General features: G+C 42.7%; 1 protein-coding gene across 1 annotated transcript in view; it reads right to left on the bottom strand.

Moving 5' to 3' along the window:
- shank3a (SH3 and multiple ankyrin repeat domains 3a) overlaps positions 1-17,184 on the bottom strand; it is a gene marked incomplete at both ends in the record, with an annotated part of 157,666 nt that overhangs the window by 114,693 nt on the left and 25,789 nt on the right. The window contains one exon of the mRNA XM_080002436.1: positions 3,993-4,064. Within this exon, the coding sequence (XP_079858562.1) occupies positions 3,993-4,064 (72 nt within the window). The remainder of the gene's footprint in view (positions 1-3,992; positions 4,065-17,184) is intronic.

Raw genomic sequence — 17,184 nt, 5'->3', positions numbered from 1 at the left:
AAACTGAAAATGTGTAATTGGCGTCAATAATGTACCTGGTGTATTGCTGCCTGCAGCTACATTTATTATTACATTTATTATTATTATTATTATTATTATTATTATTATTATTATTATTATTATTATTTTGTTCAATATTGTTGTGGTTGTTATTGTACTTATGCTGATCATTTGACAGCAGCAGTGGCCAGCGTTCAGGGAGAGAGGAAGACTTTGGGGCTGAACTCTGCCTTGTGTAGCTATCCGTCTCAACAAATGAGCATCAGTTGGCAACCCGCAGCTGGACCTCGGCTGCCAGCGAAGGTTTTCCATGCATACCAAGCCCCTCTTCCATCAAGTATCATTTAACTCTGAATCATCACAGTGTATTGCATTTTAATTCGATAGTTTCTGGGCCATCATTTAATTAGGTGGAAAATGATATGATTATTTAATTCAATTTGAAGGGAAACGGGTATGACTGGCGAGTTTACAGTGCGGAAATCCGCAAACTCCCCTGATTCTGACACAAAAGTTTAAACGGAATATGTGGAATACGTGAAATAAGTGGAACGCAAGCCCAGAGTCTGTGCAGCAGGACAACAAAGCACTGCTGTTCCCACCAGCTGTGAAATGTAACACTATCCATCAAAAAGGACGCCTGATGGAAACCAGGCTATACTTTTTGTGACTAACTCCAGAGTGTGGATGCCCAGTACGTCTGACACTTCGCGGTGTCATTTTTCTTCCTTTTTTTTGGCAAAGATTTATGAATAAATTCGCCGCGCCTTGAACGATTGGAGGCTGGGCAAGGGCACGGGCACAGGCGTGGAAATAACGCCGAGCACTTGGCATATCCGTATTTTGCGCAGAACAGACACTGAGAATCGAAACGGATATAAAGCTGCGTACAACTCCACCTTTAATCTACGCCTCTGGCCTGTGTGTTCAATGCACAGGTCACAGGTAGAAGTAACCCTGCTGTGACTAGAGCTCGTTGTCTGTCTCAGTGTTTTTGTGTCCATGCTGGAAATGATCCGCAGTGACCCTCCAGGTTTGTGGTTTCGGAAATTTTTGTCTTATTTAATTGCAGGTGTAGTATACTTTATGAATATACTGTTTTTTAATCATGTTTTTGCTTGAGGCTTTCTTTGCAGCAAGGTGAAACAAAATTCAGCGAGTCCCCATTTAAACGGCTGAGGCAAAAGGCATTATTAGACTTTTGTGGACGTGTGTGTGTGTGTGTCGGTGTATTAGTGTGTGAGTACACGAGGGTTTTTTTTTTCTTGTCGTTTGTTTACGCATTCGGTGACCTAAGCAATCTTCACAAACTCCATTTGTTTTACAGCCGGCGGGGTCAGACAGAACTGTTCCAGCGTGGCCGTCTCGAAGGCTTTTCTTCATTTTCCTTTCACACTCCCGTCTTGCCGCCGCTCGGCTGACAGACACGACGAGGTCTCCCCCGTCGGGAATTCTCCGCCCCGCGGACAAGAGAGACTCTTGTCCATCACGCGGTCAACCTCCGACACGTCCAAACACATACGCTCACACACCCCGACCCAACACAGACACACGTACATTTACACTCTGGCGCCGATGTACAACCGTGGCGTTACGTCCAGCGGGTTTTCCTGTGCGTTGATCGAAAAAGAAAAAAAAAAAAAAAGCAGAAGAGCGGATGTGAGCGGCCTATCAATTCTAACCTCGATTTAAACCCTAGCCCAGGGCTGGCCCGGCTTCCATGCTTGCAAAGTGGGTTAATGTTTGACCTCAACAAGGCGGAGCGGGGTTTGGTTTGGTTTCCACGGTGAATGGGGAAGATTACGTCCCATTATCCGTGCGCGACAAGGCGTGAGTCCTGGGGAGACGTGAAAAGGAACAAGAGGGACAGCTGATGGACGGAGTTGTTCTCACCATGGCTACGCAGCTTGACCAACGTCATGCATATCCTTTATAGGGGAGACCATGAGCACTCACACCGAGTCAGAAACACTGCACTCCAACCACGCAAACTTTGCGCAAAATACGCTTGAGGCTGGCGATCGCGGGTCTTCTAAACCTGTAAAGGTCTTTCTCATAATGCATACACGTCATTCATTACATAGTGGCCGACAGCTGACAATCCCTTTTTTTTCTTTTTTCTTTTTTTGCTGCGTGGACAATACCTTCTCGAGCCTTTCTAACTCTTTCGCCGCGCTTGGGCTCCCGGAGAATGCATCTGTCACGGCGCACGGCGTCGCTAAAAAGACACTTTCACAGTCGGTTCGCACCTTTGCCCACGAGCCATTTGGCCGGACGGTGAAGGTGAGATTCTTCCGTGTTTATTGTGAGAAAAGCCACCCGCTGCACTTCCACTTGAGCACACAGGGCTGTGTCATCTCTCTTCACGGGCCATTCATCCCTCCGGTTGTTGAGCGACTGGTATTGTGGAGTACACTGGTAAACACTCGGTGAGTTATTCGAATGCAGCCGGTAAGCAGACAGCAAGCCCCTCAGACCAGACTGACGGCGGATCATCCGTCTTATCTCAGAACTCTCCGGCTCCATCTGTGTTTGTCTCACCGTCTGTCTCCCCTTCCTCCTGTCCTCAACAGGCTCGATCAGTTCAGACGATCCCGTTTAGTGGTGTTTGAGTACGCGAGTAAATAACCGACTGCTCCGTGAAGCAGGATAAAAAATTATACCAAATTGTATTTATTACAAATAATTGGTAGATGTGGAACATGATGGCAAACGTAATGTTTCAATGTAATTGCCACATGGAGCCCATTCAAAAAACACATTAAAACACATCCATCAATCATAACGACCGATTTCAAATAATAATTCCCCAGCAGTTAAATAGAACAAACTGGACAGAACTGGCACATATGTAAAAATGAATGGAAGGGCTTGACTTTAAATGTGTGTTTTCAGAATGGGCTTTAAAAAGGTTTCAAGGGAGTGAGGGTCATAGCGGTGCATTTGCATTGTTTCGAGACAAGCCTAATGTTCCCATTCTCTTTATCTCGCTAACACACAAAAAGACACACACACACACACACACACACACACAAATAAACACACGACACACGTTTGCAGTCACAGTTGATAGATCACATCGCTTGCTTTGTGCTCTCTCTCTCTCTCTCTCTCTCTTTCTCTCTCTCTCTCTCTCTCTCTCTCGCTCTCTCGCTCCAGCGCAAATCTCCTGCCCTCTGATGGGGCCCTATGCAAATGCATCCAACACACACTGCCGGCTGCCACACACTGCTAACTACATCTGACACACAGGTACACACTCAAAAGGAGTAATAAGCACTCGTGGTAGTGGGAATATAGAGCGACGTTAAAGATGTTTATATGGTGGCTGGGGGAGAAGATTTGATTTTGAATTACAAAGAGACGTCCATTGATTTCATTAGAGGTGCAATAGAGCTTCTAATGCAACCGTTTCATTGCATTCCAAATGAGAGGGGGATGTCTTGTTCAATCGAAAGCGGCCAATCTCTTGCCTAATTGATACAATATATGCCTTGGATGGCTGTTTTGAGTATAAATTAATGAAAATGATAACAATAATAAAAAAAAAAATATATATATATAGATATATTCTTATTATTATCATTAATAATAATCATAATAATCATAATAATCATAATAATTATGGTGATAAGTCCTAGGAAAAATGAATTAAAGACTTTGAGATTACTTCTAAACATTTTCCTGTAGAATCAATTAACCAATGTCAGTTTGAGGGATACTCGTGCTAAAACAGCAAAAAACTATCTATCTATAAGCATAAACTACAAGAATTTCTTTTTCAAGGGAGACCTTGCCAACGTACCTATTGCAGCTCCTTTAACAAATATATATACATCTTCATTTTGTCTTGATTTCTGTCTTTGTCCGTCTTGATTCTGTCTTGATTTCTTGATTTGTGACATGTCTCAAGGTATTTCTTAATAATTCTAAAATTCTACGTCGAGAGCTTGAAGAAGCCCAAGGCCGCAGCGGTAGTTTCATCGCCTTACCTTAGTGTGTAGTTTAGACAGCTGCTTGTCGTCCAAGTAAGTTTGAGTGTAGACACGCCTCTTGTAACGGAACTGAAACACAACAAACCAGACAGGAGCAAGGTCAGCTTCACTTGAATCTTTTGATTGAGACTTTTAAAGGAATAACTGCTTGTTGAACGCTTGTTCATGCAACGGTCCACACAGTTGCCAAGAACTAATTAACATCCAGCACATCTCTTTATTATGTAATTTAACATTTGCCTGACCTGATTTCTTCTGTTAATCACCCTCTAGCAGTAGAATTGTCTTAGATGATGTAAATTAACCGTACTTCATCACAATAAATGACAGAATTGCCTTTTATTAATTAAAACAAAAGAATAACGGATCACTTCCACTGTGAAAGAAAAAAAACAGCCATTCAGTGAGAGCAACTTGCCCAGACTTTCACCCACACCCATAATCCATTTCATATTTTGACAAAATATGTTACTGGTAGTAACATCTGTATGCAAATGTGTTTTGCAAAACATCAATTGAAAGGTACTTATTAGGGTTTAATAAAAATAATAGGTGTGACGGATCAACATTATCATACAGAACCAATTAAAATAATCAATAATGAATAAATAATGAATACAATTATAATACAGTTCTATAAATCATGGGTACACTCATTAGCAAGAGAAAGGTAAAGAGACAAGTGAGGCAAGGTTGCAACTTAGATGCAATAAATATTACATGAAATGGAAGAACAAAACATCCTCTCTGGGAATAGCTGCGATTGCATTTACCTCAGTTTTAATACCAAGCCTTGTAATGCCACTGGGGTGGTGAGAAGGGATAATTTCAACGCGTTATCCAGAAAAAGAAAAAATAATAACATGAATCCAATGTTCCGTTTTGTCCGGTTTATTGTCCATTTTCCAAAAAACGCAAAAGCAGGCAATAAAAAGTGCACAAATTTAAAAAAAAATCAACAATAAACAACTTTATCATTCTATCAAGATTCCTTCTACAATTTTTTCCTTTCCGTTTAGGTTCACGTTCACTTTCATGTTGACAGTTTAAAACTGTTTTTCTTCCCTGACACACACACACACACACACACCAGTCCCTCATTACCCCACAACTTAATAATGACACATCCAGTAGGGAACCGGTGCGGCGGTCAGGCAATAATACATAATAATAATTAATTATAGAGAAACAATTGTAGATAATCACAACAATTATTACATACAGACATAAAAACAATAACATTCGAAATAATAATATTAACTCTATTATTCAAATACAAATATAATGAATAATGAATATAATGGATACTACATCCAGGCCCTAAATTGTGTAAGCAAGCGGGACAATGACATCTTCGTTGAGATTTAAGGAGATTTAAGAAACAATTTCAACATACGTGTTTACCAATCTTCCTTCTTAATGTCCATAGTTCAAGTTCCACGTGAAATAGTCATTTACATAACAGTCATTTATGAATCTGCTGCGTCTTGAAGTATGCAAAGCTGGCTTATGGGGCGCTCTAAAGCACTTTTCCTGGTCTTGAGTAGATCAGGGGGTTTGGGGTTTGATGACTCTAGCCAGCAGCCAGGAGTTGCGCGGTGCTGTGTTGTCGACTACAAGAACCACATCCGTAGTTAGATTTATTTTAGTGATGTTCATTTTTTCAGTGATGTTTAGTGATGTTCAATTTCTTTCTCTCTATCGCTAATCCATCTTTTCCAGGTCCATCGGATAATTAATCGGACTCCGTCGTCTGGAATATTGATCCTGTGGCTGAAATATGCCAGGGGGCATAATGGGTTTGCCTTTCATTTGTAGAAGGTGATTAGGTGTCAAGGCCTCTACAGTAGGTCATGTGGATCCCTGGATACTGTCGCTATTGGTGAATCGTTAACAAGGGCTTCCACTTCCCATCACCCAGGGTTTGTTGATGGAATTCACCTGGCACACCACCCGCTCCCACACGCCTCCATGATGGGAGCCTGAAGGGGGACTGAGCGTCCATTTGATCCCATCGGGAAGCAGGGCTTTCTGTATTTTCATGTGGTTCAGGTCTTGCAGCGCTTGTCGTAGCTCACGTTCTGCGCCAACATCATTTGTACCATTATCAGATCTCATTTCCATGACCTGTCCTCTTCTACAAACAAGCCTTCTGATGCCGTTAATACAGGAATCTGTATCTAATGAGGATGCCATTTCAATGTGGATGGCACGACTGACGAGGCAAGTAAACAACACACCATATCTTTTTACTAGACTCTCAATAGGTCCGAAGTAGTCTGTCCTGACATATGAAAATGGTGGCAGGTCGGGTGAGATACATTTCTTTGGAGAGGTCCTTCATTTCTTGTTTCCCGGCACGTTGGCATCTGCAGAACATACACTTGTTGATGACATTCCTGGCAGCAGCATTTGCACGTACTGTCCAGTAGGCTTTCCTAAACTTAGCAAGCATGTGGCTTCTTCCACTCTGTCGTAGGCGCTCATGGAGATTTTGGAGTATGAGCTGAATGTGATTGTGCCTTAACATGATTGTCGGGTGTCTGGTGGTCTCTGACAAAGCCCCTTTATTTAGTCCCCCTCCAATGCTTATCAGTCCACCTGTTAATATTGGTTCCAGCCTAAAGAGGGTGCTGTTCTGCTTTACGTTGTTGGCAGTGCTTTAGAATAGCATATTCAGCACGCAGGGCAGCCTTGACTTTATTCATCTGTTATCAATGGTTTTGATTTCTTTACTTTTGAGTTCCTTTCTCTTTTTACATATTTGCTGGATTGTGTCCTTGATCTTTAGGAACCAAGCTCTTTTCAGGTTGTGCCAATGTGAGTAGTTATTTATCAATCTGTCCATGGGGTTATTGTCCTTCAAAAAAAAGTCAGGACTCTTGATCCAGCCATTTGACCTCAGGAATTCTTCAGCAGTCATGCCATGGGAAGCAACATCAGCGGGGTTGACTTTGGAGTTCACATAATGCCACTGTGACATATTTGATAGGCTTCTAATAACTGAAACCCTATCGGTCACAAACTTCTTAAACCTCTTTGTTTCACTGGAAATGGAGTACAGCACGGTTGTGCTATCACACCAGTAGAGGGATTCTTCTTGCTGGATCTGAAGTCCTCTCTGCAACATCTGGTCCAAGTGCACTGCAAGAACCACCACTGTAAGCTCCAAGTGGGGGATGGCCACTTGCTTCAGCAGGGCTGCTCTTGCCTTTTTCCATGATGAATGTGACATGAGAATCATTTAAGATGTTTCTTTGCAGGATATTATGTTAGAACACCATAACCCACCTTACTTGCATCACAGAAATGATGCAGCTGTGCGTATGTCAGCTCTTGGTCGTTTAGATCATTGAGCCCTTTCCTCCACTACTGTGTAAAACCATTTGAAATTTCTTCATCCCAGCCACATTTTGATTGACAGAGCATTTGCAGTAGGATTTTAGCTTTCAGGACAAAAGGTGCGAGGAATCCTATAGGATTCTACACTGAACACACTATGGCCGGTATTCCTCTGTTGGGGTAACTGTTCAGAAAGAAAGTGTGTCAGGTTCCATTTCCCATTAAACGCCAAGTGCTTTCTCAAAAGGTAGGTTCTCTTTGTTTGGGGTCAAGCTCTTAAACTTCTTTAACCCTCTCTGCTGCCGGCAATGATGCCAGTATTATACTAATCCACTTTGTAAGCTGGAATCCTCGGTTAGCACAAACAGTCCTGAGGCTTTTGATTATGGTGATGGCTTAACTTTCCGTGGGCAATGACTTTAAACGGTCATTGACTTAAAAGTTCCTTCTGATTGTGTCAAGCACCTTGTCATCACACTTTCTTCTTGTCTTCAGCAGTCCTTTTAAGTGCCAAACGTGCAAAACTAGGACAACAGACAGCTCCAAATGAATGGACAGTCATTCTGTACTCTGCAAGCCCTTGTGTTCGGTCCCACCAGGCCACCAGAGGAAGCGCGTTCCCTCAAATCAAGCTGCACAGTCGACGACAACATGGATTGTTTTCTTCCTGTGGTGATAAATAAACACCGTGATGCGGAATGTATCACGCGCAGCCCTCCTTTCAAAGTCAACTCGTTTTGTGGAACCTTTTCAGCATGTCCCTTCCGTATCACCGCACTCGTAAACTTTCTGTAGTCCACAAAGTACTCCTCATCTTTGGTGAACTGGTTTATCAGGTTAAGGGCTCACTTGTCTGCTATGTGGCGGTTTTATGGCATAACCACATTTGGGTTTCGGAAAAAGGCAGTGAGAGGTAATAACGCCCTTCTTTTAAGGTAGCAGATTCGGATGCAATTTTTCGGAATCGTTGGTCTTCAACAGACAACTCACTTTTCTCAAAATGACGGTGTTCCGGGAAATCTTGATTCTATTGCTCGACCAAAAGTTTTTCAATAGTTGTAATATCACTCCGATTTTCTGTTATGCAGTGTCTTCCATGTTGATCCGTGTTGATGCTGCTGCTGAGCGGACCACTGACCGCCCGTCCATGTTGAGTCTTTACTCATATGGACCATTGTTTTAGACTTTTAATCACCGGCCACGGTTCCAGTGCCTTTGGGGCGTTGACTCCAATAAGCAGCCCAACATCTACACCAATACTTTCCAGCTTTACATCCTTAAGATAATCCCATTTGCGAGATGTCATTTTGTGATGGTATGTTTTCTTGGGTGAGAGGAATCTCTTTCTGAGAATACACCTCTGGTAGTTTTAAGAGAGAAGTTCCATCCACGCTGGCTACTTCTAGAGTGGTGACTCTGTGGCTTGACACAGGCCTTTCCTGTCCCATCATTCCCAATAGTATGTCAGTCCATTTCCCCCTTTCCCTTTAGGTTAAGCCCTGTCATCAGTTTCTCTGTGTTGAAAGTGGCAGAGCTACCTGGGCCCAAAAAAGTCTTTCTTTATTTTATTGCTTGTGCCATGTTTAATCTGAACTGGTAGGATGCCGAGAGAACTGTCTTTATTACCGGCTCCAAGAAGCTAAGGCACTGCTCACACTTTTTTCCAAATATATGTCTGTTTTTCTCTCTTGGAGAGTCCTCGGTGTGTGGTAGACTCGGGTGTCTTATCTGGCATTTGTCACATGTCAGCCGTTGTTTATAGTCTCTGCACATGTGTCCACCAATGAGACATCCAAAGCACAATCCTTTACTTTTTAGAAATTCTTCCTTTTCTTCATGTGGCTTTGATGCAATCTTTTTGCATGTTTCCACTGTGTGATCTCCCGAACAATAAAAAGAAAAGGCTTTTGGAGAGCAGCTTTGCGTTTGTGTTCCTTTTCTGAGAGGGAAGTAGATTTCTCCTTTACAGCAGCAGGCAGATAAGTATAACTTTTGTTTCCAGTAGGCAGGTAAGTATAACTTTTGTTTCTAGAAGGCTAGTAAGTAAGTATTTTTGGGAAGTATTTGTTTTTACATGGTTATCAGGTACAGGTTTAATTACAGTAGCAAAACTGTTACCTCTGTCTGCAGATTGTAGCTTCGGCTAAAACTGTTTTTTGAGTCCTTTGCGCAGGCTTGCCACTTGTGGTGGGGTCTTGTATGTTGCCAGATATGGGGTCTGATGCTATTCTAAAAGTTTCAATTCATTGGGATTTGTCTTTAACGCTGCAGGCTTTTGACCTCCAGCTCTCTCACAATTTGAAAGGCAATTTGGACATGGTGATTCTGTAGTTGGGTGGTATATTCATCACTGTCAAATATTGAAGGTCTTGCATTGCCTTACAACAACCACAGAGAAATAAAGAAAATGCATGCATCCACGTGAATAGGTGCCCAGCCTAGAGTCTTCTCAATATGAGCGGAGGTTATTTTTGTTTCATTTCCAAAGTGTTGCTTTAATAGCCTCCTGGCTTCCGTGTAACCTCTAGCTGGGTCCATATGAAGGCAGCTGCGATCAAGATGCTTTGGCTGTCCGCTAACATACCGTTCTAAAAAGAAAAGCTTGTCTTGAGGGCTGTCCATTCTACCGCCAACTGTCACGGATCCTCCCGGATCTCTCCAGTATTTGTATTTGTTTTCATGTTTTTCTTTCATCTGGTCATTTCCTCGTGCCATGTCACTAGGCCTCCATGTCATTTCAGATGCGCCCACTCCCTTTTGCTTTGCTGTCACTCCCTTCCCTTCGCCTGCTTTACTTCCCTGCAGCTCACTCCCTACTGCCTGATTCCTGTCCGAACCGCTGCCTGATTCAGATTCGCCGCCTGTTCCCTGCCGGATAAGTTTTCCTTCTCCGACTGATCCCTTGTTTTGTTAGAATAAACCTTGTCGACTTTGATTTTCTTACCTGATTGCTTTGGTGTCGCGCTTGTGGGTTCACATCCGTTCTGCTCGGTGAGCGTAACAGCAACACAATGATCAAATGCTTTAATAAATGAAACATTTCTTTTACAGCAGGAACTAGAGCGGAGGTGCTGAAAAGAAAGTTCAGTTGCTTCATTTTGTTTCTGTAGAATATTTATTAGCATATTTTAATTATTCTCATCAGCTGGGTTTGTTTGATTTCTGTTGTCTCTTTGTTCAGTGCTGTTGGATCTACCTTGCGAAGTGCAGTGTCACACTGGTTGTACTTTCTCATGGCTGATGGACGGCTTCAATAGAGATTCTTCTGGTGTAGAAGGATTGAATCTTTTCAAAGTCATCGGGGGCTTTGGCGTTAATGCCACACACCGCAAGCATTGATGCCATCTGTCGGCGTCCTTGCACTGATCTGAGGGGTTTTCTCTTGCCTTTCTGGGTTCAGTAAGAATTTCTAGCTTGGCAATGGATGCAGCACTTTCCCTTTATAATCTCTTTTTCTTGCTTATAGATCTGACAGCAGCGCGGCGTCTTCCTTTTCGGGCTGACTCTTATATTGGAGTGCTCCTGCACCAGCTCATAAAGCAGCATTTTCTGCTTCTGTTTTGGCCAAGTATAGATTATGTGGTTGAAGCCTCTGGAGGCTTTAGATGCCTGCGAAACGCTGTCATGAGGTTGCATATTTTCAGGGATCTTAGAAGTACAACCGGTTATCCATTCATGTACCTCTCTTACCTCTATCAGCATATCTTTCCATCTTAGTCATGAATGATTGCACACCCATATCCTCAAACTTTGCCATTGCCTCATTTTGAATATTAACAGCACTATCAAACATGGGCGTTTTTTTTCAACCATAGATTTTGTTTCATTCATTTTTCGTGTTAGTACACTCAGACTGGCTCTCCGCGAACGCCTTAACCTTCGGTGACATCACCGTTTGCGCTTTGCTGTGCGGACTCTCTGTCATTTTCCATTGTAACCGCAGGACTCACAAACACTAAGCGATAACACAAGCAGCACTCCGAATGTCTGCAAAACTGGAAATCAAAACGGTATAGACAGCTGTTCAACTCAGTACAGCCACGCCGAGCAGGCCCACTGACAATCGTTTTAACAGTCTTTACACAGTGATGTGCGCGTTCACACATCCGCTCTCCAACGCCTGGGATGTTAACTCACAACTGCCGTGTCTGTTCCGCGGGTGGAGTCCCGTGTGTCCGCTGAGGCGCTTGGCTTTTCATTTCTAAAAAAAAATCTGCGTCAGTTTTCAACTTATCTCGTGGCATATCTCCCTTGGAATACGATCAAAGCCTCGAAATGCCACTGGAGTGGTGAGGATAATTGCGTTAACGATAACGCGCTATCCGGAAAAAGAAAAACATGAATCTGACGTTCCGTTGTGCCCGGTTAATTGTTCATTTTCCAAAAACGAACATTTTTTATTGCCCACAAAGCTGGCTATAAAATCCACACAAATTATAAATTAACAACCCTGACTTTATCTATCATGATTCTTTTCCTATTTTTTTTCATGTTGACGGTTAAACTGTTTTGCTTCCCGAATCTCACACACACACACACACACACACACCAACACTGACACACCGACACACACACACACATACACACCTGTCCCTTATTACCCCACAACTTAATTACTAGGCCAGTGGGGAGCCGGTGCGGCGGTCAGGTGACTACAGTATAGGACCAACAGCCTATCAAAAATAATGATTATATAGAAACAATTATGAATATGCAAAACAATTACTATATGGAAATTATAACAATATTCAAAATAATGTTAACTGTATTATACAAATACAATGGCTCCTACACCTACTTTTCATCCTTTTAGGTCTCACTCAAAAACAAAAGGTTTCACAAAAATCTCAAGCCACGGCTGCAGACGGCAGCATGTCTCCCTTTCCCGCAGCCGCCCAGCTGCCTCAAGCCCCGCGGCGCTGATTGGTCAGACTCGGGGCAGGGAGCTTTCTTAATGTTTGTCTGTTTTGCAGAGGGGATCCGCATAGGGCTCGTCAGCAGGAGCCAGACTGAAGCATCATTCCTCGTGCGCCCAAACTGATTATTCTTTATTGTTTATCCTTTTGGCCAGCGAGCATTTTTGTTCAACGCTTGGAATAAAAACTCTTGCCATGCCGGCAACCCAGTGCCAGAAAGACTGCGTCTCCCTCCCTAAACCCGTAGCTGTGGGCAGAGACTCCCACACAAAACATGCAAGGTTTTGTGTGGTAATCCATGACTTTATTTTGTTAAAAATACCATATTTGAATCTTTCCGTAGCTGGCACTACAGACGCCGACACAAAAATGTCATTAAATGTGATAGAAAGCAAAGATCAGGCAAACACAAGGAGTGAAAAGCAGCCACGGTGAATTTGATAAAGCAGCTGCAGTCAGCAAACTGTCGACATGAACGTTCACAAAAAAGAAGACCATCATCGAATGAAAGAATGAATAATAAAATAATGCCGCCGCCACCCCCCAATCGATCAAAAAGGCAAACTTAAGAGAAAGGAAAGTGCCTGACCGGAGCGCAGACGAGCGTAAACCCAGATGTTGAAAAAAAAAAAAAAAGTTGCAGTTTTGTATGGAATTCTAGGACTTGTGTAATTTACTTGTGGATTAAAATGTCTAAAATAAATTGATCAATCGAAAAACAAAGGGAACTCAGTTGAGATTGAGTCTTGGTATTGTCAGGAGCCTTCTATTTCCGTGAGGGTGGCCACAGTGCTTCTGCTCGGCCAGTCTTGATAGCGACCAATGAAAAGCATGTTGAAATACATTTTTTCCCTGAGTGAAATATACATTGACTGATCTGATTTCAGTGTGAAAATGTGACACCTTTGATTAGTGCCTGAATGGTTGGACGCCGTCCACAGTCTTTAAAGTGGCTGTCTATCACTTTTCAATTGAAGTCAGTGTTGCAGCGTTAATGGTCAGCAAGTATAAATGGAGTAATATTGTGAAAGTGACTTGGTTCTGTATGCCAGCACAGGATAGCAATCTGCTGCTCACTAAACCTGTGTGCCATTTGTCACAAAACATGTCACTAACCACTGCTGTCACATTTGGCCGGGAATACTGAACCTTTTTACCGGGAAAAATAACCCTGAAGAGAACTAAAAATAAGACCTTCCTAAACTGAGAATAGACTCTGGGAATAGGCACTCGTTATTGTTATGCCCCAATCACTGGAAATATCAATAAAATGGACATTTATTCACATTAAAAACCTTCAGATAGCCACATTAACAGCATGCCACAGCAAAACACCTTGGGGTGAATTCATAAATTGCATTGCATTGGCAATTGATATTTGTGGCCGCTAAACCAGCAAAAGGTGAAATGCACCCCTAACTGTGCTGCCAAGCATAAAGTGACTTGGTGCACCGGTGCAATTTGCACGTATTTAAATAATGTATTGTTCATACATGTGGTACAAAATTGGCCTTTTTCTGTGTGAATGAGCCTCGTGGCAAATCACGTCCAATTCACAAACGCCGGCGCTAATAGCCACACATAATTAGAGTGAAATTATTACAGTCTGCAGAGACCTGGTGGTAAAACAAAAATGCAAAAAAATGCTCCGCTGCACAATCGTCTGCAGACAGCTGGTGCAACTCAAGCACATTTATAAGGGGTGTCAGGCCAACTTTCCAGTGATCTGTAAATTATATTTTGACATTATTATTATTAATGCTGTCACAGCATCTGTAGGTAGTGGAACGGGCAGCAGTCTGTGGTTTTCCGTAGCACTCCAAAAGCAACTTGTTGAAACTTATACTGAATAATTTATTATTCAAAAAGGCGTTACAAACCTTGACAAAAAGGGTTCTATAATTCCTATTACACTTAAAAGATATCGAAAAAAAAAAACTAAAAGTTAAAGGGAATAGCAATAAAGTGCTCAGAATTGGCAATAAACCACAGATGGCATCGAACCTGAGAACCATGGACAGCTCTGCAGGCCGTGGCCTTTCCCGTGCAGCTGCCCGGGGCTTTGTGGTAGAGTAAAATATATTAAATCAACTATCTATCATCATTTCTACTTTGTAATATTAAGATTCAGTGAGAACTACAATTTCTTATGTAAAAATGTAAACACATAAACACATTTTAACCATGCAATAAATGAACTTTGGGAAGAGTAAGTGTTATTATTATAGATTTACTCATACTATTTAAATATTTTATAGTCACTGCACATAAACCTAAAAATACTACATAAAACCCGGGGTCCCCTGACCTGCTACACGGAGACCCCATTACCACCTTATTTCATTGTAGAGCTGCACACAGCGTATTGATTCGCTCAGCCCCTCCTTGCCCCTGCTCTCTCTCTCTCACACACACTAACACAAACACCTTGACAACGGACCTGTCTGTGAATTCCCCCTCCTCTCCGTGCACACTCTGAATCAAAACACGATCATGGGCCGGATGTTTGGGATTGGGCACTGAAACCCGGGCCCGCTAAGGCACCAGTTCCCATACACTCGGCAACTACTGGACCGAATCGCAAAAATAAAATAAAAATAGCCCCGGATCTATTAATCTGTCATTCCAATCATGCATTAAAGCCCTCGAAAATTATATATTGTTGATCAAAAACGCAAGTACATTTTGGGTCCTCGTTGGAGAGGTAGCGACTGCGTGTCCCGTTCCTCTAAATGAAGCATATCAAAACATTGTGTTTTTATTTTTTAACAAAAAAAGCGCCGTGCGTAATGGGGACGCTCTCTGAGTCACTCTCTTACAGCCCCCGCCCCATAAGCTACCACCACAAATATAATCAAATTCTTTGGGAAACAGTGATATACGGTATATGAGTTAAAATGTGTCGATGAATTATGATATTCCTTAATTTCAGATTCGACTTCATTTGCTGTGGTCATAGTAACATCTCCGACCATATTAAATGACTCAACACCGCTCGAAATAGCGTTGCGCTTTCCGCAAAAAACTTTCTTTAACCTATTTATTTCCTCAACCTCCTGCCATTTTCCAACCTGTCAAAAGTTGTCGTTTATGAGGTCTGTTGTGAGCTGCTGATTTGATGGACAGATTCCACTGAACCTTCAAAAAGTTCTAACCTGGGCTTTATAGGTTTGGTTGTGCAATATAAGTGTGTGCGCGCGTTTGTGTGTGTGTTCCTGCAACCATGTGTGGCATTCTAACTGTGTAAATCGATGACAGAGCAAAGGGCTTTGAACGGCAAATCCAAACCTGTCAATCATCCCTACAAACCGAGGCCCCGGGGGAGCGGATGGTTACCAATCGATGACAGAGTGCTGCGACAGAGAGGGATCGCGCCCGCACACACACACACACACACACACACACACACACACACACACACACACACACACACACACACACATGCACTTGCACACAGTAAACAGACAATGGTCCACAATGACATTGGTATGCTTCCAAGAGCACAACAAAAAAATATAATACAACCGAGCATGAAACTTAAAGCAGTTCCAAACGATTTGTTCTTTATTCATCCCAGAGCTGGCTGTAAGACTCACTGTGGAGGTGACCAGAGTGTTTGCTGAGAATACACAGCCATGGACAACAAACAAAAAAGACCCTACCCCATTCATCTACCGTCCTCCAAACGACAGCCTGCGGGAAACACCGGTTCCCGGGACAGGAAACACCATCCAATCCTCAAACCGTGGCAGAAGATGATCCAAAAATCAGCAATATTACAGGACTGTTACAAAGCTAGAACCACGACTGCGATATCTAAGTTTGTGGGCGATACCAAAGCTGTATTATTCAAATGCCTATTCGAAAGTACAGGCAATGTCATGTAAGCAACAAAAGGCTTTACGATAGACATATAAAAACAGGATAGGCGTAAGAAATTCCAGCACATTTAACATGTATCCTATGTGGTGTTGACGCTTTGAGGCCTGGCCTGAGCTCCATCCTGTAGATGGATGGAACGGGGAGGAAACTAATCCATGAGCCAACGCTAGAAGGCGAGAGCATGAGCGATGTCACTCTTCCTGGAGTCCAGTTGCCTTTGGGTGAAACGCATTCCAGTGTTGGGCTCTCATATACAGCAGGCACAAACGCTTACACACACACACACACACACACACACACGCACGCACCCGCCCACACACACGTACACACACACACACACACCCATACAGAATAATAACAATGTCAATGGCTAATGTGCTGAACACTGCCTGTGGAAATGACCTCTTATATTTTAGAGTTGAATTGATCCACAGCATATTAACTTGCACAGCCCCGCGCCCCGTTCTGCAGCACCGTGCTGAGTCATAGTATAGACCCCACCCCCTAAAGTTGGACTTTACTCAAGTATAACGTGTCACCGAACGAAAGATTTAACATCATAGCTTGAACTACTTCGCCATACCTCTCAGCACACTGGGAGGATTCAGGTTTTAATGAGAAGCGGCCCCCTGATATAAGTAGTGTTGGCCTCCCGCCTGAGCGCATCCGTTTGCTTTTGTCATTTCCTGTCGCCATTACGGGGCGTCGGAAAGCGAATCTCATCTCGAAAGAAGGAGAGCCAGGGGTAGAGGAGGAGCGAACAGAAAAAAAGGGAAATAAAAACAGTAGAGTGAAAAGGGAAACACGGAAAGAGACGACAAACTTTCCATAATCATCGTTCTTGATTTAATGTGAGTGCATCAGCAGAAAGTGAAGACAGGTCTTGAATCAAAACCTCCCTTTTATACATGCATTTTCTAAAGCTGTAAAAGGTTGTTTTTTTGGTAATCCTTCACGCATTTGGCAGCGGATCTTGTATCACTGCACAAAAGAAGATGAGGTGGAATGGAATACATTGTTATTAACAACTCTATCTCCCTCCTCAATGT

Source organism: Zeus faber, assembly GCF_960531495.2.
Source record: "Zeus faber genome assembly, chromosome: 6".
Lineage (NCBI taxonomy): Eukaryota > Metazoa > Chordata > Actinopteri > Zeiformes > Zeidae > Zeus > Zeus faber.
This window is presented reverse-complemented; position numbering and strand designations above follow the sequence as displayed.